Source organism: Setaria viridis, chromosome 9, assembly GCF_005286985.2.
Source record: "Setaria viridis chromosome 9, Setaria_viridis_v4.0, whole genome shotgun sequence".
Taxonomy (NCBI): Eukaryota; Viridiplantae; Streptophyta; class Magnoliopsida; order Poales; family Poaceae; genus Setaria; species Setaria viridis.
In genome coordinates, this window is record NC_048271.2 from 14,427 (window position 1) to 40,298 (window position 25,872).

At 45.4% G+C, this 25,872-nt stretch overlaps 3 protein-coding genes, 2 long non-coding RNA genes and 1 pseudogene across 5 annotated transcripts; 2 read left to right on the plus strand and 4 right to left on the minus strand.

The window, feature by feature from the left end:
* Window positions 1-307: 307 nt before the first annotated feature.
* Window positions 308-4,519, minus strand: LOC117839881 (transcription initiation factor TFIID subunit 12-like; annotated as a pseudogene).
* A 5,943-nt stretch (window positions 4,520-10,462) lies between these two features.
* Window positions 10,463-10,793, plus strand: LOC140221482 (uncharacterized). The gene is made up of 3 exons (XR_011897285.1): window positions 10,463-10,506; window positions 10,598-10,633; window positions 10,708-10,793. It is a non-coding gene; the product is annotated as an uncharacterized lncRNA (long non-coding RNA).
* A 96-nt stretch (window positions 10,794-10,889) lies between these two features.
* Window positions 10,890-12,085, minus strand: LOC117836551 (protein LEAD-SENSITIVE 1). Its single transcript, XM_034716005.2, has 2 exons — window positions 11,783-12,085; window positions 10,890-11,689 (listed from the first exon to the last, which is right to left on the minus strand). Exons 1-2 carry the CDS (start codon window positions 11,880-11,882, stop codon window positions 11,004-11,006), a joined length of 786 nt encoding a protein of 261 aa, XP_034571896.1. The 5' UTR covers window positions 11,883-12,085; the 3' UTR covers window positions 10,890-11,003.
* Window positions 12,086-12,115: 30 nt separating this feature from the next.
* LOC117838609 (nuclear pore complex protein NUP98A-like) lies at window positions 12,116-12,845 on the minus strand (the record flags this gene model as incomplete). The annotated part of the gene is made up of 1 exon (XM_072291012.1): window positions 12,116-12,845. A coding segment is annotated over one exon (480 nt), but the record flags the coding sequence as incomplete, so codon positions are not given.
* LOC117836552 (nuclear pore complex protein NUP98A) lies at window positions 12,844-14,304 on the minus strand. Its single transcript, XM_034716006.2, has 5 exons — window positions 13,898-14,304; window positions 13,718-13,787; window positions 13,548-13,608; window positions 13,039-13,177; window positions 12,844-12,894 (listed from the first exon to the last, which is right to left on the minus strand). The coding sequence occupies exons 1-5, from the start codon at window positions 14,180-14,182 to the stop codon at window positions 12,850-12,852; spliced, it is 600 nt and encodes a 199-aa protein (XP_034571897.1). The 5' UTR covers window positions 14,183-14,304; the 3' UTR covers window positions 12,844-12,849.
* Window positions 14,305-17,852: 3,548 nt separating this feature from the next.
* Window positions 17,853-18,856, plus strand: LOC140221438 (uncharacterized). The gene is made up of 3 exons (XR_011897219.1): window positions 17,853-18,268; window positions 18,430-18,520; window positions 18,630-18,856. It is a non-coding gene; the product is annotated as an uncharacterized lncRNA (long non-coding RNA).
* The last annotated feature ends 7,016 nt before the right edge of the window (window positions 18,857-25,872 follow it).

The window sequence follows — 25,872 nt, forward strand, 5'->3', positions numbered from 1 at the left end:
GCAGTGTACGCCCCTGAACGCTGCTCCTTCAGCTACTTCTGCCAAACACAGAACAGATATGGGCATGAGATCATTGACGAATACAAAGGATTCATAATTTCTCAACACGAAAACTGTATTGGACGGAGGGCATTGACAGCTAACCAAAATTTAACCATACAATGCTTGTATTAACACTAACGAGGCACCCGCGATGACTAAATCATCTGTACATGTAATCATTGCAACACATCTACTACAGTAGCAATACTGCCACCAACGGTTCATAGTACAACAGACGCAAACACCAAAGGTTTGCAGACATCTTTCACGGGGAAGCAGGGGCAGGTGGTTTGGGAGTCTGATTTTTCTGGTTCGTTGCAGCTTGGGTGGAGTTTTTTTGTGTCAGTCGCCATTGACTTCTTGATCTGATGATTTACAAGAAGGAAAAGAGTAATACATCAGCACAAAATGGAAACAAAGCGACCAACGCAAAGTATAGCAGATTCAACAGTCAGATGAATGTTCAGGCACAAGGGTTATTTATTAAACAACATTCGATAGGGTTGGAATTGTAATCGAGATTATGGGCTTATGGCGCATAACAATAGTAGATTGATTGATGGCTGTAGGGTACAAGCAGAGAAGACCTAGGTAGGTTTATAGAAGTATCACCACCGTAGGATGTCCCTGTGCCTATCCTAATCTACTGGTGCGCCAAGGGCCAAGTGCAGCACCGGGCCTAAGGCCCAGGCGAATAAGCCTGCTATGCTATTATATTAACCTCTCTAACAGGATTTTTGCCAATCCAATAGCTATAATTGACTGTTTCCAATAACAACAATAATTTCTAGAATATGCTCCTAAGTTTCAACATAAGATGGAAGATGTGTGGCTACATGCGCCCAATCATGGATGAAATTAGATGGATAGTTGCTGAAAACTTAAAAAAGGTGGGTACCAGAGCAAGCCTCTCCCTGTGAATATCATTTATGTGCTGCAAATCATCAAGTTAAAGGAGGTTAGTACAAGATGAACAAAGAAGAAAATAACTACAGGAAGAAATTTGAAAGCAAAGCACTAAGGAGAAATAACTATGTACAATATGAACTACCTGTTTCTTGTATAGTTTGATTTCGTCCCCGCTGAAGCCTGGCAAGGTGATATTCCAGCTTCTCTCTGCATTGGAGAACACTAAGCTATAACATAACAGCATTTTAAAGGTTGCCTAAAAGGGTAGCATCACGTATAGTCTACAAGATAAAACAAAATGGAATCACCTGCATGGAGGAGTACATCTTTTGCTTCTAGGGTGTTTGACTTCCTATGCTTTGCTAAAGAACAAGCAAATGTAGTGACCTGCTTAAAACAATCATCAGCATACGAAACTTAAACTAGCACTGGAAAGGGACCCAAGTTATAATTGATATCATGGCATGCAGATAAAATGATACACGATTAAAACTTTCAGCATTTTTCATTTGCCAATCATCTAATGGTATGATCTCCTATCTACAATAACAATACTTATGAGCAAGAGAACAAAAACATTGAAAGAAAAATGAAGATTAAGGAGCCCTTAAGCCCTGGAATGACTAAGGAGTTTTAGCATTTCAAGGAAAACTACACAGAAATATTTAGTCACTAAAAGATAAAACAAAACTAAGTTGATAATACCAAGGAAGCTGGGCATCAAAATAAATATGAATACATAGGCCAAGAAAGACAAATATCTTGAAATCAATGCACGCACCCTTAGGATGCTGGATGCATAAGATAACAGAATTTAGAAAAATGTGAGTGAGCACTTATAGTTTCAACCAAAAATAGATGTACCCCCAACTTGCTTGAGATTGAAAGGCTTTGTTGGTTTCTTCATGTTGTTGAAAATATAATACACTTCCAAAAGAAATCTTTGTTTATTATTCTTCTTGTTTAAAAGAAAATACATTTCCAAAAGTAAGCTTTGTTTAGGGGGAAAAAATCCTAAAGCAGAGCGTTGAATAACTTACAGACTCAACAAAATCTTCAGCGATGTCCATAAGAACATCTTCAACTTCAGGATCCAGCTTTTCGTTAGGATCAATCTGTCAAGTACCAACAAATGTCTATTGTTCACTATTCGCAACATTAAGATGATGAAGCAGGATATGCTGCGATAAAGTATCCTTTAAGTTTGCTCCTGTAACCATATAAATTTGAATTGTCATCTCCACATTACCAAATAAACATGCCTATTGGCTCTACTTATGAGTTTTATAGAAGGATAATTGAACTACCAAAGTGTTGGTTGCCACAACTTCGACAACAGAGCTAGCAAAAGATGGACTTGCAAGATGAATTGAGGAAAACCAGAGAGATGTAGTGGACCCTGTTACATAATTGCCATGACTTCCACAGGCACTTTACAGACCTAGCAAAACATGGATATGCGAAATAAATTGAGAGAACCCAGAGACCCACTGGACCTTACTACATGAACCTAGGTGCAAACTGATCACATGGTCGAGATTTAAGAGAGAAGAAGAGGAAAAATGCAGGACCATGTCCTTTTCAAACAACATTGAAGAAAAAGAAACATACCTGTGCAACTAATTCATGTATGCTTCTCTTGTTGAGTAGTCGAGTGCCAGTTTCACTAACATTTGCATCAGTTGCAGCTGTATCCACAGATTGCAAAACAGTAGCTTTTGCTATAGCAGGCGAATCAGGCTTCTGTGTCATTGTCACTGGAGTACGAGCAGCTTGCTGCTGAGAATGCTGTTGCTGATTTTTGGGTGTTGTATTCTGTTGAGTTTGTTGCGAGGAACTTTGCTGCTGTTGCTTTTGCTGCTGCTGCTGCAAAAGCTGATTGTGTGGTAGTTGCTGCTGCTGTGCTGAAATTACATTCTGTTGATGTGGAGTCACAGGTGCAGATTGTTGTGGTCTTGGTTGTGGAACTTGTGGCCTTTGTTGCGGTCTAAATGTTGATGAATTTTGTGGAGTTTGCTGTAACGCAGGGGAAGGAGAAGGAGAACTCACAGACATCGGCCTCATTAAAGCATGGGAGGGGGTTCTCTGCAGGAAAATAATTTTATCAAGCAGAGGTTGTGACATGAATTGGGATGAATAATGAGAGCATTCCCTTGTACATGGGACGGCAGAATAGAACTTAACCAAAAGGAACTAAGGTGCTAGTACCACTTAGGTGATACAATTAGATGAAAACAATTGCAACAAACCAAAGTCAGGTGACACATTTGTAGATTGATAACTGATAAATCCAAATTTGAAGTGAACTTCAATGGCATCCCATGACAAATAAATTGAATATGCAATTTATGCCTACATTAACTTGGATACTAAAAAATGTAACTTTTATATGACTAGAATTTAGATATATGATGGTGCATCCCATATAACTTAAACAGAATGATGAATTACCTAGAAGTACATTATTCATTGCTTTTAAACTGGAAAGGTTTCTTACCTGTGATCCGGGCATTTGGCTTCCAGATGGAATTGGAGTTGTTGATGGTGGAAGGCCAGGTCTTGGCTGCTGCGGACCAGATATTATTCCTGATCGCATCTGGGATGTGCTAAGGGATCCAACCATCCCAATATTTTGAATTCCAGGGGAAGGCTGCCTAAACTGGAGGCCATCAATAATAAGAAATCTTCAGTAAAGTCAAAAGCACAGGCAAAGGATGCAATCTACTGACAATGGAAAAGCACCAGATATTGCAGGCAGGACAAATTATAACGCAACGACGACGACAACAACAACAATAGCCTTTCAGTCCCAAGCAAGTTGGGGTAGGCTAGAGTTGAAACCCAACAAGAGTTACAAATCAAGGTTCAGGCACATGAACAGCACTAAAGCAACTCTTATCTAATCCCCACAAGTCATGGGTACTAGTGAGAGGAAACCACCAAAGCTAATAGCCTAACACTTACTAGCCATGGTTTTCCTAGAGCAAAACTACATTTCAACAATCTGTGCATAAATAGTAGCATAAAAATGAAATCGACTGGGAATGCAAACCTGTGAAGATGGCGGTGGGGGCAGGTCAAGGCCACGATGCATCGATCCAAACTGGTGGGCAAGGGAAGGCGGCGGCACGAACCCGGTGTAACCAGCGGGCGTCTGTGCGGGACACGGCGCAGGCACCCCAATAACAACCCCTCCCCTTGGCACAGGGGGTGCCAAGGAGGAAGAGGACAGAACGGAAGCCGAGGAGGAGGCAGCAGCTGTGGCAGCAGAGGAGGCTGAGGACATCGTGATTGGCGAGGCCAGGTGGGTGTAAGGAGGCCTCATTCGCGGCGGCGGCGGCCGCGCAGCAGCGGGGCTGGGAACAGGGGCCTCTAGAGTTTGAGCGGGGTTTGCTGCAGTACCCGGGTTCGGGGTATGGGTGGTGATGGTGGAGTCGGAAGAGGGTGCTGCAGAGGTGGCGGAAGTCGGTGGGTTAGGTGGTGGCGCTGGAGAGGGAGCAGAAGCTGAGGTCGAGGGCGGCGGCGCCGCTGCCGCTGCCTCCGGTTGCGAGGGCAGAGGTGCGTCCATGCTGTTCAGTGAATTGCCTGGAATGAGGATATGTGGTATTGAAAGTCGATGAAAATAAAAATACTATGTACATGCTAATAGTAATAAAAATTTAACATCATGTGGCAGCTTGAATATTCAACATGTATTTGACCATGGTATTAAATCAACAAATCAAGTCTTGTATCTTAGCTATTACCAGACAGTATAGCAATATATTAGTTATACATATTAACAGGGACAACCAGTAAGGTACTTCAACATCCAAATGGATCACAATGTCACATTGAGTAGTGTCGCATTTTCTCCTATGCTAGTTGTACCAAAATTAAGTTAAGGGAACTAACAGATATGTGCATACAATGCTAGAGTCAAAATCTTAAACCAATATTACTGAAGACCTTTGGTAACTTAGCAATAAATGGCATGTTACAGAACCAATATTCTAATCAATAACGCCATAACAGATTGCAGATTGCTGCTACCTGCTAGGGCCCTGATGAACAGCTACTTTGCCACAAGACCATCAGAGCCTGTTATGGCGTAATTGATTAGAATATTACATCAGGGAGTTCATTTCTTAAAAATTAAGTCTTGTGTCTTACCTATTACCGTACAGTATAGGGCTGGTTATAGTGATAACCATGTCTCACATATTCATACACTGGCGACTAAAGAAACAAACACGGAGACAGAGTTGACGTCAAGAAAAATTCACAGCTGCTGCTGCCGCGGTTTCCTGTATGGCCGGGAAATAAATTCAGCAAAAAACTACACGCACACGAGGCCTACCAGAAGGGTTCAAGTTGATGTTGTGTGCACTCTAAAGTTCATACCAGATAAGACTTTGGCTTGCGCGGCGACACATACAGTCCGCAAGCCAACGCGTCAGGGACAACCTCGACTATTTCGACTACTCGTCTCGATTAGAAAATTAGTCGGAGTAGACTTCACACCATCAACAGCTAGTCAGAATCGACTCCGACTAGTCGGCTTCACCAACAATCATTGGGGCTTCATCAACGACAACCTCAACTACTCGTCTCGACTAGAAAACCAGTTGATGACAATCTATTTCGACTACTCATCTCGACTACTTGGCGGACGAGCACTGCCACCCTGACATCCGGCTGCATCAAGTCGCCGACGGCTACGTCGACTCCGTCTCGACTAAAAACTAGTCGAGGGATAATCAATAACTAGTCGGAATTGAACCCGACTAGTCGGCTTCATCAAAACAACCGCCGCGATTTCATCGACGACCGCCACAGTTTCGTCGATAATCATCCACGAATCGAGCTAAGTCACTTTTCTAATTATTTTCCGGCTTATTTTCCGCATGCGCGTAACACGCGCTCTACTCGTCAGAAACTCTTGCACACAATACGCGCTCTACTCGCCGGAGGGCAGCAAACTCTTGCGCACAACACGCGCTATACTTGCCGGAGGGCGGCAAACTCCTGCGTGCAATCGCGCGCTCTTTTTATCGCAGTGCTGACTACTCATTTTTGTCTTGCCTTAAGGTCACTACTCTTCTCGAGCAGAACACGCCTTAACTCGTGAAAGCCTCGGGTGCACCTGTGACGCCAAATGCTAGCACACATACACGAGACCAAGCTCTCAGTTGTGCACACAGCAGTGCCCATACACGTACACGAGACAAAGCTCTCACACATGCAACAGCTACGGCTAAACGGGGACTGAGAGCCTAAAACGTAACAGGCTAACTACTCAGGAAGAGTATGACTGAAACAAGAGCATGACACACAATATTTATATTTATCAATGAATAAATTTCAGCAGCTTCAATATCCTACAAAAATGCTACATAATATATGCATCTTTTCTTTCAGATCAAGCTTCGGCGACGATGCTCCAGGACGCTAAGTATATCTCCAAAAGCACAGACTAGTTCTTGAACTCAGGGGCTAAGCACCAATCACTACTTGGAGTATCTCCAAAACAGCTCGGCTACCTTCCAAGCTCGGGGGCTGAACGCCGCAAAACTACCCGACATGGCTCCTACAGCTCACTTGGCGCATAAGTTCGGGGGCTTGACGCCACAAGACTACTCGGATGATGACTTGAGTGAAGATCCAAGATCATTGAGTTGATTATTCAATCCATTTAAGGCTCAGGGGCTAATAAACTACACCCAAAACTTTTTTAAGCTAAAAGAAGAAAATTAAAGATTTTGACCCTCAGCCTAATTCTACGAATCAACCTAAGGCTTGGGGGCTACTCCATATGAAGTGCGACTTTCGCCGCCCTCCATATATGAAGACTACAATATCAAGATGATCAAGGCTTTGAGCGCATCATAGCCTCATGGTAGCTTCGAGAAACTTTGAAGATTCAACCAAGCTAAAGTACTCAAAGAACACCAGAACTACTCGACGAGGATCTTAAAACTACTCGAAGACTGCTGCATTCGACTATGAAGCGTTCGGGGGCTTGTCGGGGATAGATCCCTAGTACCCATAAGGAAGGAAGAAGTCGGACTCCTACTAGGATTCCCCTGTAATCCGACTAGGACTAGTCCCGTATACTCCTACTAGGACTACTCCTTGTAATCCGACTAGTACTCTTGCCTCCTGAAGTATATAAAGGAGAGCAAGGGTACCTAGATCGGCAGGCACAACATGAGGGCAAATCCTCATACCTCAACACCCAAGCGCAGGGCGCAATATACAACACCCAAACAAGATGTAGGGATGCTACTCTAGTGGCCTGAACCTGTATAAATCCGTATCTTGTGTCCTCGCTTTTACCTTCCGGTTCCAGATCCGACGATCCCCATCGACAAATAGACTACCTCGGGTACCCCTTTGGTAGGCTGCCGGTATAAAACACCGACAGTTACTACTACAACATATCTTACTACTACAACATATCTAGAGGGGTTTTTTTTAGTAGTGTATCAGATCTACACAAAAATCAACCTAAACATGAGTGATGAGGACATCCCTTCCAATGATACAACCACGCCTACTACGCAGCAAGGACCAATGACAAGAGCCCATGCACGAGAGCTAAATTATCATGTTAACTCATTCCTCGCTGTCCATAAACCCTCATCTCAGAATTGGATGCTACTAAGTCATTGTGATGATTTTATTATTATTAGGAATGATGGAGAGGAGCCTAATGGATCAACCAATCAGTTTGGGCATCAAGATCACACAATAAGAAAGCACAAGATCGGACATCAAGTTCAGACTTCAAGTTCGTACAGCCAGGCAACATCAAATTGACATGGTAATATTTCTCAACTCCGGATGTTGTTTGAGGCATATGAGTACTCATTGGAAAGATCTTAAAGTTCACTTTCAGATGGATCCAACCTTATGACGAAATTCCACCGGAGCTGAGCAGAATTGACAAAGAGATGTTCGGCCTTCCAGTCTTGGGCTGAAACCCTTATATCTCGTGCAGCCCACTAGGGGCCCTTTCCAGCTTAGGGTTTACACCCTCCCACGCCTCCTTGTTGTTTCCCATGTATAAATACATCTAGCAGCCACCAGGATGAACTTGGGTTTTGTTTAGATGCAAGTTTAGCTACTGCTACTTCCTAGTGAACGCGTGTGTCGACTAGACCACCCGATTTGCTTGATTCAAGACCCCAACTCGTGATTCAGGTTTCATTTGGTTCAGATCCGTGGGTTTATTTGCTTGTTCATCTTGTTCTTGCTTGTTCTCGATTGCTAGCAGGTTCAAGGGTGTTCTTGGCCCGGCAAGAACAGCCAACGTCGGAATCGGTGTACCTGTTGCTAAGGCGCAGCATACTGTGATTGTTGTAGTCGGACAGCCAACGTTGATTCCACCCCCAAATCGAAGTTACCCCTCCTCTCATCGAAAGATTGGGAACAACCCCTGCCATATCAATGAGTCCTAACCATCAGGCCCAAAAGTGTGGAGCATGCATGCTTAGTAGCAGCAACAGCAGAATATGCAAATCATGAGAACAACCTCAACTACGGACAGCCCAAAAGCACCACTGCAATTCCTAGATCTAGGACCTGTAATCCCCCACAAATCGCACGAGCACCGCAATCTAAGCAGCAGAACCTATCAGATCTACACAAAATTCAACCTAAGCATGAGTCCTAACCATCGAGATCCGGGACCTAGAATCCCCCACAAATCGCACGACCACAATCTAAGAAGCAGAACGAACCTATCAGATCTACACAAAATCCAATCTAAGCATGAGCCTTGCCGTGTTCTTGGAGAGCTCGGCAGCCGGGTTCGCATATGATTCGTCCTACTTCTTGGAGAGCTCGGACCACCGCCACCGGTCGTGTAGGAGACCGGGATTGGCGTGGGTGATGCGTGGAGGCGGCCGTGGACGAGGGGTGGGGTGGGGTGGTGTGGGCGAGGCAAAGGCGTGGCGGCGGGGGAAAGGAGGTCAGGGCTGGGAGAAGATCAGAAGATGAGGGGGGAGACGGGAGTCTAGGGGCGTGTTTGTTTCAGCTTCTCTGTGAATTGATTTCCAAGAAGCTTGTGGCGCTGCCTCAAGAATCACTAGTAGGAGAAGCAAAGCGTTTGGTGTTGTCGATTTTTTTCACAAAGCCTCTCCCGATGCTTCAGCCTCGTCCCCAACACCGACAATTTTCCACATGTGGTGCTTCAGCGAGGGAGTTGGGGGGTGCGCCGACGACGCCGGAGCTAGGGGCCGCGCGAGGGAGCGGCAGCCGGATCTGGGGGGCGCGCGAGGGAGCTGGGGGCCGCATGAGGGAGCGGTGTCTGGAGTGGGGAGCGACGGCCGGAGCTGAGGGCCGCTTGAGGGAGCAGCGGTTGAAGCTGGGGGCGCGCGAGGGAGCTGGGGGCTGGAGCTGGGGCCGAAGGCGGGTTGCGGGAGGGAGGGGAGGGGTGCGGAATCGTGGGATTTTCGCCGAAGCAACAGGAGGGACGATTCTCTCGCGCAGTTATTTCGCTCGCTGGTGGGGGAATCGATTCGCATGGAATCGAACCAGAATCATAGCGTTTGTGTGGTTTGCTCGATTAAAATGACTAGAATCGCCCATAGAATCCTATCCAAACACGCCCTAGGGCGCTAGGCGGTGCGGCCGTGTGAGGGGGGAGAAGAAGAAGATGAGGGGAGGGAGGGGAAGAGAAGGAGACGACGATTCGGGAGTCGGGGGATTCGGGAGAGGAAGCTGCGGCGGAGGGCGGACTGGGAGTCGCGCTAGGGTTTGGTGGCCGTCTGGGGCCGGCTGAATATTAATGTTATTTTGGTGGGTTTGGGCCAGTCGAATTACTCAGGATTGGTACTTGATGCATGAGGAACAGTTATTTTTAGCCTGCTATGCATAGAGAAGACTAACAATTACACTCTTTTGCAGTGCGATCCATATTTCAATCGAGTTGGTTGCAATCATCCTAGATGCGAACTTGCTTATCCTACACCAGTATGTGAATAGAAATGCAAGGTGCATAACCAAGTTTGGGATGAAAAGAAGCATTTCAGTGTCAATGCGTACAGAATAAATTCTGATCCAGATGACATAATGTCAGAGGTCTACCTAAATGGTTTCGTAGAAGTTGGTTTCACAGTTTATGCGGTAATGTCCAGTTTCTTATCTTAAGTTTTCCTTACATTGTACCGATGTTCTCAACAGATTTTTTTTTAGCAGTAGTTACCGAGGACTATGGGGGGTATTACTTTGGAAGGACAAACACAAAATACTAAATCTTAGAAAGGCTGTCTAAATAAAAGCTGAGGAAGAACGGGACAAAAGCAGAGCCAGGGAAAGAGTACGAACCAAACAAACGAATCAAGTATAGACAGTACTGTGATTTGAGATCATTTTTAGTCTTTGAAAATATATCATCGATCGAAAAAGTGGCTCGGATTCACTTCTGTTTTTCGGATTTGACAATGCAAAAATCTCTCAGGACTTCACCCACTACAAATCTGGAGTATACAAGCACGTTACCGGTGGCATGATGGGCGGCCATGCCGTCAAGTTGATTGGATGGGGAATGATTCTGGAGAAGATTACTGGGTATGCTGTTGGATCACCATATTATTATGTGCATTGTCAAACAATGAGGCCAGCCCCTAAGTTGTTTTGTTTCATCCTCTCTGCTTTTCAGCTTCTTGCAAATCAGTGGAACAGAGGCTGGGGTGATGTAAGTTTCTGGCTTATCAAAATGACTCTTTGAAATGCAGTATCATGTGTTGAGCAATCGGTAATGCTTTGCAGGATGGCTACTTCAAGATCATACGAGGCGTCAACGAATGTGGCATCGAAGAGGATGTGCTGCTGGAATGCCATCGAGAAAGAACATGGTTAGAAACTACGGCGGCTCCTTTGGAACAGCTGTAGTTTGATTTGTATTTTTATAGCTGATGAAATTGGTAAACTAGCCTTGATGGCAACTCATATGTAGTTGTGAATCCAACATCAATTGATATAATGTAGCACATCATACTGAATAACAAGGCTGTGTAATTGATCGACAAACAGACATAATAAGAAGCCTGCTGAATAATTTGACATTACAGTGGATGGTTTCTCAGCGAGCAGGCTGCCTCCTCCGTAGCAGCAGGAGTGGTCAGCGCAACGAGTGTCTGGACAGGGACCTTGATCACATCCCGGCGAACGCCCATGTCCGAGACATACCGGCCGGCGCAGTACATGCCGGTGGTGACAATGGCGAGGCCGGGGGCGCTGGTGGTGAGGAAACGCAGCGGCGACAAGGCGACGGCGCTGAAGGCGGCGGTGAGGGATGCGAGCTGGCCGCTGCGGCCAACGCTGAAGGCGGTTTCGACGAGCAGCCCCGTCTTGCAGTAGATGGCGAAGTCCTCACAGTTGTTCTTGAAGAGGGAGTAGGCGCCGAAGCCCTTGTCGAGGAGGTAGCGGGCGCGGTGGACGACGACGTGGCCGGGGTCGGAGGCGGCCAGGGTGCAGGTCCCTCCGCGCGCCTTGGCGAGGAACAAGGCCGGCGAGACGGCGTAGTGGAAGAGGTAGAGGCCGCCGCCGTGCAAGAAGCAGTCGAGGCAGGACATGACGACTCCGTCGTCAGGCCTGACCAGGTGGCCACATCGCTGGCACTGGCCCCCTGCCGCCGCCGACGACGAGGCGGAGGAGCTGAAGAGGAAGGAATCCAAGAAGGTGCCCGTGCCAATCTCGTGGCCGGCAGCTCTGGTGAAATGGATGACCATCTCGTCCCCAACATAGATCCCTGGTGGTGGAGGATTGGCCGCCGGAACACCGTCAGATCCCTCAAGCAGCAGCAGCAGAGGCGGTTTGAAGGAAAGGAGGCAGGCATGATTACCGTGGTGGGCGTAGAGGTAGGCGGCCCGCCATGAGTAGATGTGATCCCCGGCGGCGAGGTCCTCCCGATCCACGCGTTTGGACAGCAACCCCGCCGCCATCGAAACTCTGAGCTGAATCTGAATGCAAGCAATCTGATTGTGACTGGCCAAAGAAAGCAATCTGAATCTGAATGCAACCCAAAGAAAGCAATCGCTTGCGTGCTCTTGCTTAGCGGCGAAGGCGGAATCACTGATGGGTGCCAAGCAAGGTAAAGGGGTCAACCCGGCCAAGACCCACCCCCAAGGAAGGGCCTCAAGTTTGGTTTTCCCTCTCAATTCCAACTGAAGATTACTTTGCATTCGTTTTTGAATTCATGTAAAAAAAATTGAAAGCGTTTTTCCCTTTTTAGGGGGGAATTGGCAAGCATTCTTGTTTTTTTCATCAGGGTAAAGCATTCTACAGCACCGACAGCATGAACAAAAAACAAGCATAACAAAACCCCATGCACAGCGTGCAAGTTTGTTCCTACACCTCCAAACGTTACAAAAATAGTAACCAGAAAATCATTTCATCGTCCATCTATCCAAAGCATCAGGAGGATTTCACCAGAGCCCGTAGGCGCTGAAGTGCTTCACCCTGAACTTCCACTCTCCCTTGGCTGCGTCAAAGGACACGAACTCCGCGCCCTGCTCCTCCGCCTTCATCATCAGCATGTCCCTGTACCTCTCCACCCGCGGGCCCGCTCGGTACTGCTCCCTGGTCTTCTTGTTCATGCATTTGATGTTCAGAAGAGTCACCTCCGCAGCCTTGTTCAGCCCCTCACCCAAGCCCCTCACGTCTGTCTCCCCCAGGAACTTGATGCTGCCATAGCCATGGCGCCCCACAACAAAGTCTTTCACCCGACTGCAGTAGCCTGGCTCACCAGCAGCAAGCTCCTCCAGACTAGGCTCCGTGAAGTAATCTTCCCGCGGGAGCTTAGGCAACAGCCTCTCAACTGAAGTACCCTTCCCATTCCCATGATGACTGGGTTCATGCTGCTGGCCATTTTCCACCAGATAACTGCTGCTTGGTGACTTGACAGTCTTATCAGCCAATGGACAATGTTCTAGTCGGAAGAGGCTTCTCAGCAACCTGCAAACCACCAAAATGTTGCAATCACACAAACTCATAGCACCCTTAGTACCAAACATTCCCAATGCACAACAACCATCTTGCTACTGTAGCTTCCATCCGCTCTACAAAAACAATTATAAAAGCTGGGGGGCGGTGACTAACCGGCAGACTTGATATTCCATATTGAACTGAAGGAGAAGATCCGCCATTCCCAATGGACATCTGAGGCATTGCTGGAAGTGTCCCAAATGGATTTGAAACAGGAGCAGGCTGCATGACCATATTGGACTGGCTAGGAGATCTGTTTCAAAATGCAACAGGATACACTGAGTTAAAATAAATAATGTATTACGTCAGGCGAAAAACAGTAATTTGTGTTGCGGAAACTCATTTGCAAATTCTGAGGGTAATTATGTCCAAGTTAAAACCATGTTCCTAGACTACAGATAAAATAACAATATAGCAGTTCCAAGTAATCACATATAAGCTAGTTGCTCAAAGAACCATTCAAGAACTTTTCTTCTTTGCCTACGCCGTCCATCTCCACATTAGACTGATCGCAACATAATTCCTTCCCCTTCTTGTATGTAATAAGTGTTTTCAACCATCAAGACGAAATTATTAAAAAAGGAAAAAGATCATGCACATTGAGAAGTAGCAAAAGATCATACTGTTGTCCAATGAGGGCCTGATTAGCAGTGTTGGAAAAACCAGGGAAACCACCTGTAGAAGCTGCAGTATCCATGAAGGCATGCATTTCCGCAAAATTAAGAAGCCAAGATTGGTTTTTGAAGATATGGATTATAAACAGAAGTGAACAATTTGCATACAAAATACTGACCTGGTTGAGTTGGAGGTTGGAAGGAGAATGTGTTTGGCGTTTGAACAGGGGCAGATGTCTGAAATGTTGGCTTGATAAGAAGCAAAAATGAACTTGTTAGACATTAAAAAGAACTAAATATGATAAAAAAATTATATAGTCAATAATATGGAAAAAGAAAAAAAATCAAGAGATGCTCACCGTTGAAAAAGGTGAAGGTCCGCTGCCAAACAGACTGCCAGGTGGTGTGCTAAATAGGTTTCCAGAGGAGAAAGCTGGTGTACTTGATGGTTGTGCAAATGTTGGGGCAGGTTGAAATAGTGGGGCCGATTGCGTGTTAGCCAATGACGAGACGGTGCCGAATGGATTTGGATTATTCGTAGTTGATGTGCCAAACAACGTTGATGAAGCAAAAGGAGTGGTATTTGCAAACAAAGATGGTGAGCTACTTGCTTGAAATGGGGAAACACCTGTCTGTCCGAACATTGTGGTACTAGTGGACGATGTGAATGGGCTCGAACTTGCAACTGTACTGTTAAACGAGTTGAATGGTGAAGCACTAGTTGAAACAGGCTTAGGAGAAAATGGATTGTTTGTTGGAATTGTACTTGGGGGTAGACTGGTTAAATACATTGCTTGTTGGAGAAATACATTGCTTAGTTGATTCTTCTTGGAAGAAAACAAACCACAACTTTGTACCAAAGAAAAGGGAAGAGTTGAAATCATCAGATTACTAAGGGTATTGTATGATATTAAGAGCCGGAAACAGAACAATAGCCAATTGAGGGAATCAAGAGAATTGGTTTTCTTGCTTTTGTCTATTTATGATGCAACTCTTAGTGAAACAGATTTGGAGATACTTCATCTCATGAATGAGATAGAATCAACTGAGTGCAGAACCATTACTGAAGAGGACCACCTGTGGGGATCTGCAGCTCTGAAATTCAGAGAAGAACTGAAACTTGATGTTTCAAAATCAGATACACAGAACATAGAGAATGCAGAAATTACTGAAAGAAGAAGGGCACTCTTTCGGGAGAACATACCCGTTCATTCCAAGCTCTGTGCAAAGACAGCTTTGCTATATTGCTATAAAAGGTCTTCAAGGGCTTCTGCTTTCTCCCTGGAACAACTTCAACTGGAGAACTTTACTGATAGCTTCGAGGTAATTTTGTAAAATAATAGTGTCAAATGAACTTTGGGCGTCATTCTAGATTTTGTGCTTTCACAATAATGTTATTTGAATCTGGTTCATTTGCCTTCCTCAATCTAATTCTGGTTGGCAGGAAACGTCTCAAAGAATGGATGCAGTTCAGATTTATGATCCCATTTCATACCCTTCTTATTGGTTACATTGAGCCTGCCGAATTTGCTCGATTAGGGCTGCTTGCAATAACACTTGTTAGTATAGCATCTCCTGATCAAGAATTGAGGATGTTGGGCTATGAATGCCTAGGAGCATTTAAAAAATCCCTTGAGGTACATGCTATTTCATTAACCTCGAAATTTTACATGTTGTCTTGATTGGTTTATTTGCTTATTAATTATTCCTATCTGCTTGTGTTAGATTTTGCATGTGACAAATTAGCTTCACGCAGTGAACATATTATTGTCTAATCTACATGCTTGTATCTGTATGTTTCAAATTCTAGCATTCGTAATAACGGTCACATGCTTGCATCAGTATTGTTAAAATTCCATTCAGACTTTACATTTTCTTTGTTGGTTAATGTTGTTCACATGTAATTGCTTTTATGCTTATTTGATTTGTATGATGTCAAAACATTTATTCTTATTAACATTCTAGGAGCAGTTTGAGTGCAAAGGGCACTTGTATAGTATTTTGTATCTGTTATCCTTACATGAAAAATATATTTAAAGCTATTTTCATATATTTACGGACTTCTCAGAGAAGCAAGGAAACGTGGCAGCTTCAACTCCTTTTGACATATCTTCAAAATGGAATATCCGAACAGTGGCAGAGGATACCTTCTATTATTACTGTTTTTGCTGCAGAAGCATCTTTGACGCTACTGGATAGCTCACATGCTCAATTCACTGCCATTAGCAATTTTTTAACGCATTCCACCTCGGCCAGTCTACAGGTGACTCTTCTTTTATTTATTTGCATATATGAACTATCTTGGAGTGTGTATTGAACAGTATGGTATTTTAGTATATGATTTTTTTCTTTCTTTTTGCAGAGCATTCTTTTATTTCCAACCTTGTTGTAGAGTAATTTAGTTCATTTTAAAGCTGAACGTTTGTGGATGCTTCAGTTACTATCTGCTGGATCAAACCTAGCTGATGATGCCAAAATATACAAGAGAGGAAGAGTCTTATAGGTTGCTCTTGCGTTCTGTTCTTCACCTGTTTCAGATTCTGAATCGAAGGTTTTAGTCCTTAAGGTAAATTCTGTAGTTTTTTAGTGCATTTGAATTTGAGTTCCTGGGATCTAGTATCTGCATAGATATTCGAACATATATGTCCATTTGATATGCTTGCTTTGCATTGTAGATGTTGAAGAGGTGTGTCAAGCTGCCAGTTCTAGCTCATCATCTAGCGAAAGAGTCTGGCCTTCTGTTGTGGTTATCCTCTGTTATTTCAATTGAAGGATCCGATGGTGCTGAAAGCTCCTGTTCTAGAGTAACTGAGTTAACGTTGGAGGTAAAATACTGGTAATAAATTATTTTCTGCTCTACTGCAAGCCCCTTCAGAAAAGGGGGGGGGGATAAAACACATGATCTGTCATCTTTTTGCATGAGTCTTCACTGCAACTGGCAATCCTTAATTGTTCCATGAAAGTTCTGTTGATGAACATGAGGATTATACTATCATTTTATTTATGCAGAACACTGCTTTAGTACTGTTTGATATATCATATAGGATATATTGATCTGTTATTTTGGTAAATTTTCTGCATTTAGTCAAACTCACTATGCTATTGTTATATAAACACCCTTGTGGGTAATTCATCATATTAGAGTTGGAACAGATGGAATATTAGCAACCTCCTTATTAATTGGTTTATGGACGTTAATCTTTTTTTACCAAATTTATGGATTCATCATTTCAGCTCCATATTAGGTTTCTTTTTTGTTTGTTATGCTTTTGTCTTTTGAGACAGTTAGCTACGCTGCAATCAAACTATTCTAGTAAAATTCTGAGCAGTTTTGATATAGCAAACAGTTGCTGAAACCCACATTTTCTTTGATTATTCTTTTTATGAAGGGATAGGTTTGGCACAACTGTGTTATTGTTGTCAATTGTTGTGTTTTTCATCTGAATGCTAGAATTACCTTGGATAAAAATGATCGAGTCACTTGTTCTTGTGTATGGCTTTTCTGCAACATCATGACTTCCTAGGTGTGTCATAAATCTTCCATCTGTTGTCAGACATCTTATTGTGGTCCGGAGACATTACTTGTGTATAAATTAAGTTTTTCTAGCTTTGAAGGTATTTGGTTTGGGGCAGATTTGCGAAGCAATTTTAAAATCATTAATCTGTAACTTGATTTGCTTTCTTTAGGTAGTCAATGATTTGATATCATCAAGACTAATTACAGATTGGCTCCAAGAATCTGCCCTTGAGCAACTCTCTGGTGATATCAGCAGACCTTTGTGTCCTTCTAATTAACAATGCTAAATTATTGAAAGGAAATGTTCCCTTATTGACTTCAGTGTTTAGTGTGATTACATCAACAATGAGGTTGTTTATGAAAAGGAAGATATACTAACTGCATTTTATCTTGTCCCTCCATGGTGTATTTAATCTGTGCCAAGCTACCGTTGGCAGCTCAAGAAGTGCAGAGCATAAGTTTACAATGGAACTTGGTATCGATGCCATTCTTATGAATGGTCCTATGCCAATTTTATCTGAAATGGTAGTTTATTCATGTACTGCCTGTAATCACTAGCCACTAAAAGCACATTTTTAGCAATGTTAATTTATTTTGATTATCTAAAATTGTGTAATCCTTATGTTCCTTTTTTGTAATATTGATCTGCTTGAAATTTCGTGGATTTATAATTATTTGTATACATATCATGAATGTTTAAGTTTTATATAGATAATGATTAGCATCATGAAAAATGTAATCTTATCTATGCGTACAAATTACCGAGCAGTTGTTTTTCTGCCCAAGGATATATGGAATGTTATGTAAATCTTTATTTTGTTTGACAGGATAAGTCAAGAATATAATGGTTGTTTCTTGGGCAACTTCAAACATCTTCTGGTTGTACTCTAACCAAAGGTCTATGTTGGAAATATCCTCAAAAGAGTCAAGCTTTTGCGCTTATTAGTGGCTTCTGTAATACTTGGGAGGATATCCAGCATCTCTCATGGAAAGAGTGGAGATCTTGCACGGAGCACCAGCAGTCTTGGAACTCTTCATTCTTTCTTGAACGATGCGTATGAAAGGGTTGAAACGGTAGAAAGTTGCAGTGCGAATGATACGCTACCTGTCATTATATTATACCTTCAAGACCATGTGCAAAAGAACAGTGATTCTTTGCCATCAGTTGTGATGGCTCTTTGCTTGTTGCTTCTTGACAGATCCAGTAAGCAAGGTACACTTCTGACTTTGCTGCATTCTAATGCTGATCATAAAGAGATTGGATGAACCTAAATTAGTCTATAAACTGTAGGTTGTCTTTGTGCTTTTGTTGTCTCCTTGCTGGAGTAACGAGGCATCTCATTCAATTTTTTTCCTTTTACCTTGTTGAAGCAGTGAACAAGCACCTGGCCGACAACCATGGAAAGATTGAAATGCTTTGCTCAAAGATACGGTGTCCTGCTGAATCTAATCCTTCATGGAGATGGTATGGGCTCTGAATGTAGACTGTTCAATTTTTATACGCTTCTCTGATGATGACACAAGCGCTGGACGTCTGTATGTTGCAGAATTTTTTAATGTTTATTCATCTTCAGGCATTACTATCAACCCTGGAAGGATCCTGCTGCGCCGCGAGATGGAGCGCTTGGAAGAGGAGCAGGCGTGCCGAAGCCTCCTGATCCTATTTTCTAATGCCTTCAGTGCCTCCCTGCCGGAATTTTCGGTACTGTCACTAGATGATGTTGAAAAATCTAGCCTGTTCCAGTGGGAAAGGGAGTCCATGGTTAAGCAGAAACATTGCGATTAGTTTGCTGAGGCAGTAATTTGACAAGTCATAGAACTGTTGGTGTGTAAAGGAATGCTTGGTCCTCAGTTGGATCAAGTAGAGCTCCGTGCACAGTTGGATCCACAGATGCCTCAATTAAAAAAAAATGTGGCCACAAGTTTAGTTGCTTCAGGCATGCGTTTTTTTTCTTTTGCCCAGGGGAATAGTGCACGAGGGGAATAGTGCTCGGGCCAGCCCAGCACGACGATAGTGCCGGGCCTGGGCCGCATTCCCGGCACGCTGGGCCAGCACGGCCCGGCACGATTTTTGGGCCGGCACGATGCCGGCCCGACACCCCCGCGCCCCTCGCCTCCCGACCGTTGATCTCCCTCGTCCCGTCGCCTCCCGACCGTTGGATCGAGCCGTTGGGGAGGGGGTATATAAGCCCCGACGCGCCGGTCGCCCACTCGCCCCGCAAACCCTAGCTCATTTCTTCCCCTCCGCCCGCCGCTCTCTCGCTCTGGTCTCTCAGATCTGGATCTCGCTCTCCTCGTCCTCTCCGCTCTCGCTCTCCTCTGGCTCTCCGCCTCCCGCACGCCTCGCCGGCTCGCCGGTCGCCGCCTCTGGCTCTCCTCCTCTCCGCCTCCGCTCTCTCGTCTCCTCCCTCGCCGGCGACCGCTGGCCCCCCTCGCCTCCCGACCGTTGTGGTGTTGTCTGTTGGTGTTCTACTGATTCGTTCTTGTTTCATCTTCTTCCTCCCCCAACCCCCTCCTCCTCTCGCCGGCGTCGGCCGCCTACCGGCGCCGCTAGCCCCCCTCGCCTCCCAACCGTTGTCTGTTGGTGTTCTTCTACTGATTCGTTGGTGTTCTTCTTCCCCCAACCCCCACCTCCTCTCGCTCCTCCCTGGCTCCGGTGTTCAGATCCGTTGTTAGTTCACCTAGCCGTGCGCTCTGGTGATCCGGATTCGTTGGTAAGCCGTTGCGTTGTTGTCTTCTTCCCCCACCTCTCGCTCTCGCCCACTCCTCTATCCACTGTCCTGTTGCCTCCTCTCGCTCCTCCCTGGCTCTGTGCTCCAGATCCGTTGTTCGTTGACCATCGCCGTGCACTCTGGTGCTCCGGATTCGTTGGTAAGCCGTTGCGTTGTTGTCTGCTGGTGTTCTTCTACTAATTTGTTGGTGTTCCTCTCGACCACTCCTGACTCGTTCTTGTTCCCTGTGTTTGAGGTTGATCCGTTGAGGGACCAGAGCGTTGGCGATGGACGGCGGCGACGATTTCCAGGAGCACACCATCAACGACGAGCTTCGGATGATGGGCCAGCGAGGTGATGATGAGAGTGACATGGAGGCAGAGCGGGACGAGCTCTTCGGTCGTAGCGCTGTCGATCCAATCGACATAGCTGCGACTGAAGCACCACCTGCTGGTCAAGAAGCACCTGATGCTGATCCAGACATGGTGAGCAGTGGCACCAAGAGGTCCCGTTCCACCACCTCTGAGTGCTGGAAGGACTTTGAAAAGATCTTCCAGGACATCAATGGGAAGAAGGTAAGGGTCTCTGCCAAGTGTAATCATTGTGGCATTATATATGCTGCAAGATCTTCCATTGGCACTGGCCATCTCAAGAGGCATGTTGAGAAATGCCCAAACAGGAGGGCTAAGGTTCGTAATTCCCAGTCTCTGATCCATTTCAACCCTGACGGTTCTGTCCGTCAATGGGATTACTCTGCTGAGGTAGCTCGTACTCAATTATGTCGTTTGATTGCTAGACTAGATCTTCCTCTGTGTTTCGGTGCATCTCCTGCTTTTGAAGAGTATATTAAACTTGCTCATAATCCTAGGTTTTCTGCTGTTTCTACGCAATCAACCACTAGAGATATGTGCAAGTACTTTACTGATTGCCGTGCTAAGCTTATTGAATCATTTGTTGTCGTTTCATCTGTGTCTATCACTTCTGATATCTGGTCTGGTAATGCTAAGGAAGATTACCTTAGTGTGGTTGCTCATTATGTTAATGCTGATTGGCAATTAGAGAAGAGGTTAATTGGTTTAAGGCTTATTGATGAATCTCACTCTGGCCAGAACATTTCTGATCGTGTGACTAGTGTGCTAGAGGAGTATGGTTTGATTTCAAAGGTGTTTTCTGTTACTTTGGATAATACCTCTGCTAATACTACTGCTATGGAGAAACTTAGTCCTAAATTAGCTGCTTATGTTGGAACATTGTTCTTACATCAGCATTGTGCTTGTCATATCATCAATCTCATGGTTAAATCTGCCATTAGTCTGATTGAGCCATATCTAGATGCATTTAGATCTGCAATATCTTTCATCAATGCTTCTAACCAGCGCATTGCTGCATTTAAGAGATTTTGTCTAGCTGTGAATGTTCGTCCTAGAAAGTTTGGTTTGGACATGGAGGTAAGGTGGAACTCCACTTATCTCATGCTCAAGCACTCCCTTACAGACAGACATTTAATGTTTTCATTGAGACTAACTATCCTAGGGGTGAAAGAGATCCTTTACTGTTGACAGAGGATCATTGGACTGTTGCACAGAGTATGTTATCCTTCTTTGAACTCTTTGATAATTGTACTGTTGCACTATCTGGTGTTTATTATCCTACCTCTCCACTTATGTTGCATCAGCTCATTTTGATTGCTAAGCATCTTAGACATTATGAAAATGATGAATTGCTTAGGCATGTTGTTGTTCCTATGAAAGATTACTATCTTAAGTACTGGAGAGACATTCCTATGCTTTATTCTGTTGCATTCATATTGGACCCTAGAGCTAAATTGAAAGGTTTTCAAAATGTGCTCAGGTTGTTATCTAGTCTTACTGGTACTGATTATTCTGCTTACTTCACTGATGTTAGAGCTGAACTGTCTACTGCATTTAAACTGTATGATGACAAGTTTGGTGCAGTAAAATTGCAAACTCCTCCACCTCCATCCACTTCTGGTAAGAAAACTAGTGCTTGGGATGACATTTTTTCCACTAGTTCAGATTGTGGTGTATCTGCCTTTGGAATTAATGATCTCCCTGGTACTTCTTTCTCCACCCCTCCTCCCTCTTTGCCTCTTGCTTTGTCTAGAAGGTCATCTGCAAGTGCTTTGCTGCAAGCAGCAAGCACTTCTGCAACTGCCAGTGGTATGGCTATTGGCAATGAACTCTCTACCTACTTGGACAGTGACACTGTCACCCATTTTGATGATAACTTCAGCATCTTATCTTGGTGGCATGAGCATAAAAGAACTTATCCTGTTCTGTCCATCTTAGCTAGAGATGTTCTTTCTGTTCCTGTTTCCACAGTTTCATCAGAATCTGTTTTCAGCACTACTGGCAGGATCATTGAGGAGAGGCGGCGTCGATTGAAACCGGAGACGGTCGAGATGCTTTCTTGTGTCAAGGATTGGGAGGCTGCAGAAGCAAGACTTCAGAACTTAATAGAGGATGAAGAACTTGAGGAGAGTTTTGCTAATTTGTACCTAGATGTCGATGAGAATTTAGAAGTGTAACACTGGCCTGTAATAACTTAAGTTTTAGAACTATTATTTGATTGAGCTGGGCTGTACTCTTTTTTCCTATCCAGGGTTTTTTCTCACGAGGTGTGAGTTTTACCTGGATAGGTTTTTAATGAGGCAGCCATTGCACCAGCTCAAACTTAAAATTTATAATCTCTTGTCTCTCTGTGATGTTGATCTGTGATGTGTTGATTTGTGAATTGTGATTTGTGAAGTTTGATAAGATCATTTTATTCTGTTGAAGTTAAAAGCTGATGTTCTTTTATATATGACTTGTGTAATGTGTATGTTGTGTTAGCAAGTATGAGTGGTCGTGAGACCTTAGTGCCTGGCCCGGCACTAGCACGTTAGTGCCTACCGTGCCACCGTGCCGGCCCGGCCCTAAAAAAAGGTCGTAGTGCCGGGCCTGGGCTGCCTGTTGGGCACGACAGCACGGCACGACAGAGGGGTCGGGCCATTTCGTGCCGGGCCTTTTCGTGCTAGGGCCGGGCTAGGGCCAGGCAGCCCATATGGAAATCTATAGAGCCAACCTACTTTTGTGGGTTTGGATCGGAGGGATGGGTTGGACCCAGTCTTTTTGTTTGGTTGAAGAGGTTGAGAGGGTTGGAATGGATGTCCTTTTAACACTGTTAGTTGTGGGCCCCACCTGTCAGCTGCGGGGCTCACCTGTCATCCTCCTCTCTCTGTTTTTTTTCTTCCCGCATCTATCTTCTTCTTCCCCGGCCACGGCTCCTCACTGGCCCGTTCCTCCCCTCGCCAGCACCCCGTTCCTCCCCGGCCGCTCTCTCCTCCCTGTCGCCCTCCTCTCGGCGGGTCGAGCTCCCCTGACTGGCTCCCGCTCTGTCCTCCCCGGCACCGCTCCTCACCGGCCCCACACCTCCCTAGCCCTGGCTCCTCCCGTGCCCCTGCCTCGCCGTGCCGGCCAGCGAGCCCCTGCCGTGCCGCTCCTCGCCAGCCCGCGCTCGTCGGCCCACGCTCCTCCCCACCAGCGAGGCCCCGCCGTGCCACTAGCAAGCCCCCGCACGCTGGCCTGCGCCCCGCCGCCAAGCACGCCTGCGCCTCCCACCGCGCCCACCAGCAAGCCTCCGCCGTTGGCCTGCGCCCCGCCGCCACGCCCGCCTGCGCCCCCACCGCGCCTGCTTCTCCCCGATGGTGTCAAAGCCGAGCGACTGGGTTGGAATGGTCCGCTCGTTTTGAGAGGATTATTCCAACCCGCATCTATGTGGCATATTCCCTACATGGGTCGAATCCAACCCACCTCACTTTCAACCAGACGCGGGACGAGGGGGTCCGACCCGTTCCAACCCACTAACCAAACACATGGTAACTTACCACACATGCTGCATCTTTTAGTTGGTGTGACAGTCTTAGCTTTTTGTATGACTAGAATATGAAACTATATTATTTTTGAAAGAAATATAATAGTGTATTGTACTAATTATAACACAGAACTGGCCATCAAAAGATGTCATGGAACTGAACAAACCTCAAAAAAATACGTACAGGACCGAAGCTCTGTCGATACTTACAGGCAACGTTGTTACTCCATCCAAATGTTAATCATCCAAATGTTAATCCTCAAGAAAACCGATGAACGAAAAAGGAGCCCTTTAAGAAGATATTGAAATATAAATGTTGCTTAAATTGCCATAAATGGGATGAACCAAATTAAGAAGCCATCGTCGATCACCCTGCAGTGCAGGGTGCATGCGCTCGGTGATGTGACCGGAGATGTTGCTGTGACGGATGCGCTCGCATGGTCACGGTAGGAGCCGCAGCATCACCACTGCCCACACCGCCGTGGTCATCATCATGGCCAGGAAGTACACCACGACCCGTGCCGCCGACGCCACCCACCCGTCGTCACCCGCCACAAGGTACGCGGCCTCGGGGCAGCAGCGACAGCGTCCATAGCGCCAAAAGAACGGTGGAGCTAGAGCAGAAAGGAGAGGAGCCTTTCTAAGATTTAGCATTTTGTATTTGTCCTTTCAAAGTAATTCACCCCATAGTAACTATTGCTAAACAAAATTTGTTGAGAACATTGGTACAATGCACGGAAAACTTGAGACAAGAAACTAGACATTACCTCATAAATTGTGAGAGCAACTTCTACACGGACATTTAGGTAGACCTCTGACATTATGTCATCTGGATCAAAATTTATTGGGTACGTATTGACGCTGAAAGGTTTCTTTTCATCCCAAACTTGATTATGCACCTTGCATTTCTTTTCACGTACTGGTGTAGGATAAGCAGGTTCGCATCCAGGACGATTGCAAACGACCCAATCGAAATATGGATCGCACTGCAAAAGAGGGTAACTGTTGGTCTTCTCTGTGTATAGCAGCTAAAAGTAGCTAAAAGTAACTGTTCCTCATGCATCAAGAGATCCTGCAACAAGTGCCAGCCCTAAATAACTCGGCTGGCCCAAGCCTACCAAAACAACATCAAGGGTACATTTGGTTGGGCTGTGGTTTTTGAAAAAATTGCTGTGAGCTGTGGGCTGTGAAAAAGCAGCTGTAAGAAAGCAGCCGTGGGAAAAGCAGAAAGCCATTTGGTTAGAGCAACTGTAAAACTGTAAGCTGTGTAAGAAAATACTTGTAACACCTAAAGATACGTAGGTGTGTTTATATGCAAATTGCTTGTAACAAAATAATATTTACTGATTCGGATGTAAATGACTATTTTAGAATGTACATTATGCTGAGCTAGTCCAAATAATAATTCCCATTTTATTTAACCTTGGCCCGTTCATCTCTTTCTCCCTCTTTCTGCAGTATTTACTTATTAACATCGGCCCTGTTTGTATACGCTTCTCCTAGCCACGCTTAGATTATAATCTAAGCGAAGATTTTCTCGCTTCTCGCTTTTCGCTTCTCGTAGTTCAAATTTCTGAAGCGACTTACCACATAAGTGAGAATCGGTGGAAATAAGCAAAGCGTTTGGCGGGATTCTCACTTATTTCCACCGATAAGCCGCTTATAAGCGGAAACAAACAGGGCCATCGTATATTTACTTTACATGTGCGGTAACACTTGAATTGCAATCATCATCACACGAACGAATTCGCTGCTAATATGAACAGCAACAGGACAATCAAGAAGAAGAAAAATAAGTAACACCAGGTGAAATGCTCCGTTGATCAGGCTTAAAAGACAGTAATAATTCGCAGCGATGAACTGTTTCTTCTTGAGTGAATGGATTAGCACCAGTTGCTCAGGCCATGGACGTCGAAGTGCACAGCGACGTCGTCCTTGCCGCTCCCGGCCTGCAGGGCGCTTTGCTGGCTCGCGGCGGCCTGGAAGGCGGCGTCAAAGTCTACCAGTCCCCCAAACCCTAGCGGACTCCAGTCCACCCTCCGCCGCAGCTTCCTCTCCCGAATCCCCCGACTCCCGAATCGTCGTCTCCTTCAGTCCTCCCGGCCGCCGCTTCCCCTCCCTCCCCTCATCTTCTTCTTCGCCCCCCCCCCCCCCCCCCCCCCCCCCCGGCCGCACCGCCTAGCGCCCTAGACTCCCCCCTCGTCTTCTGATCCTCTCCCGGCCCTCACCTCCC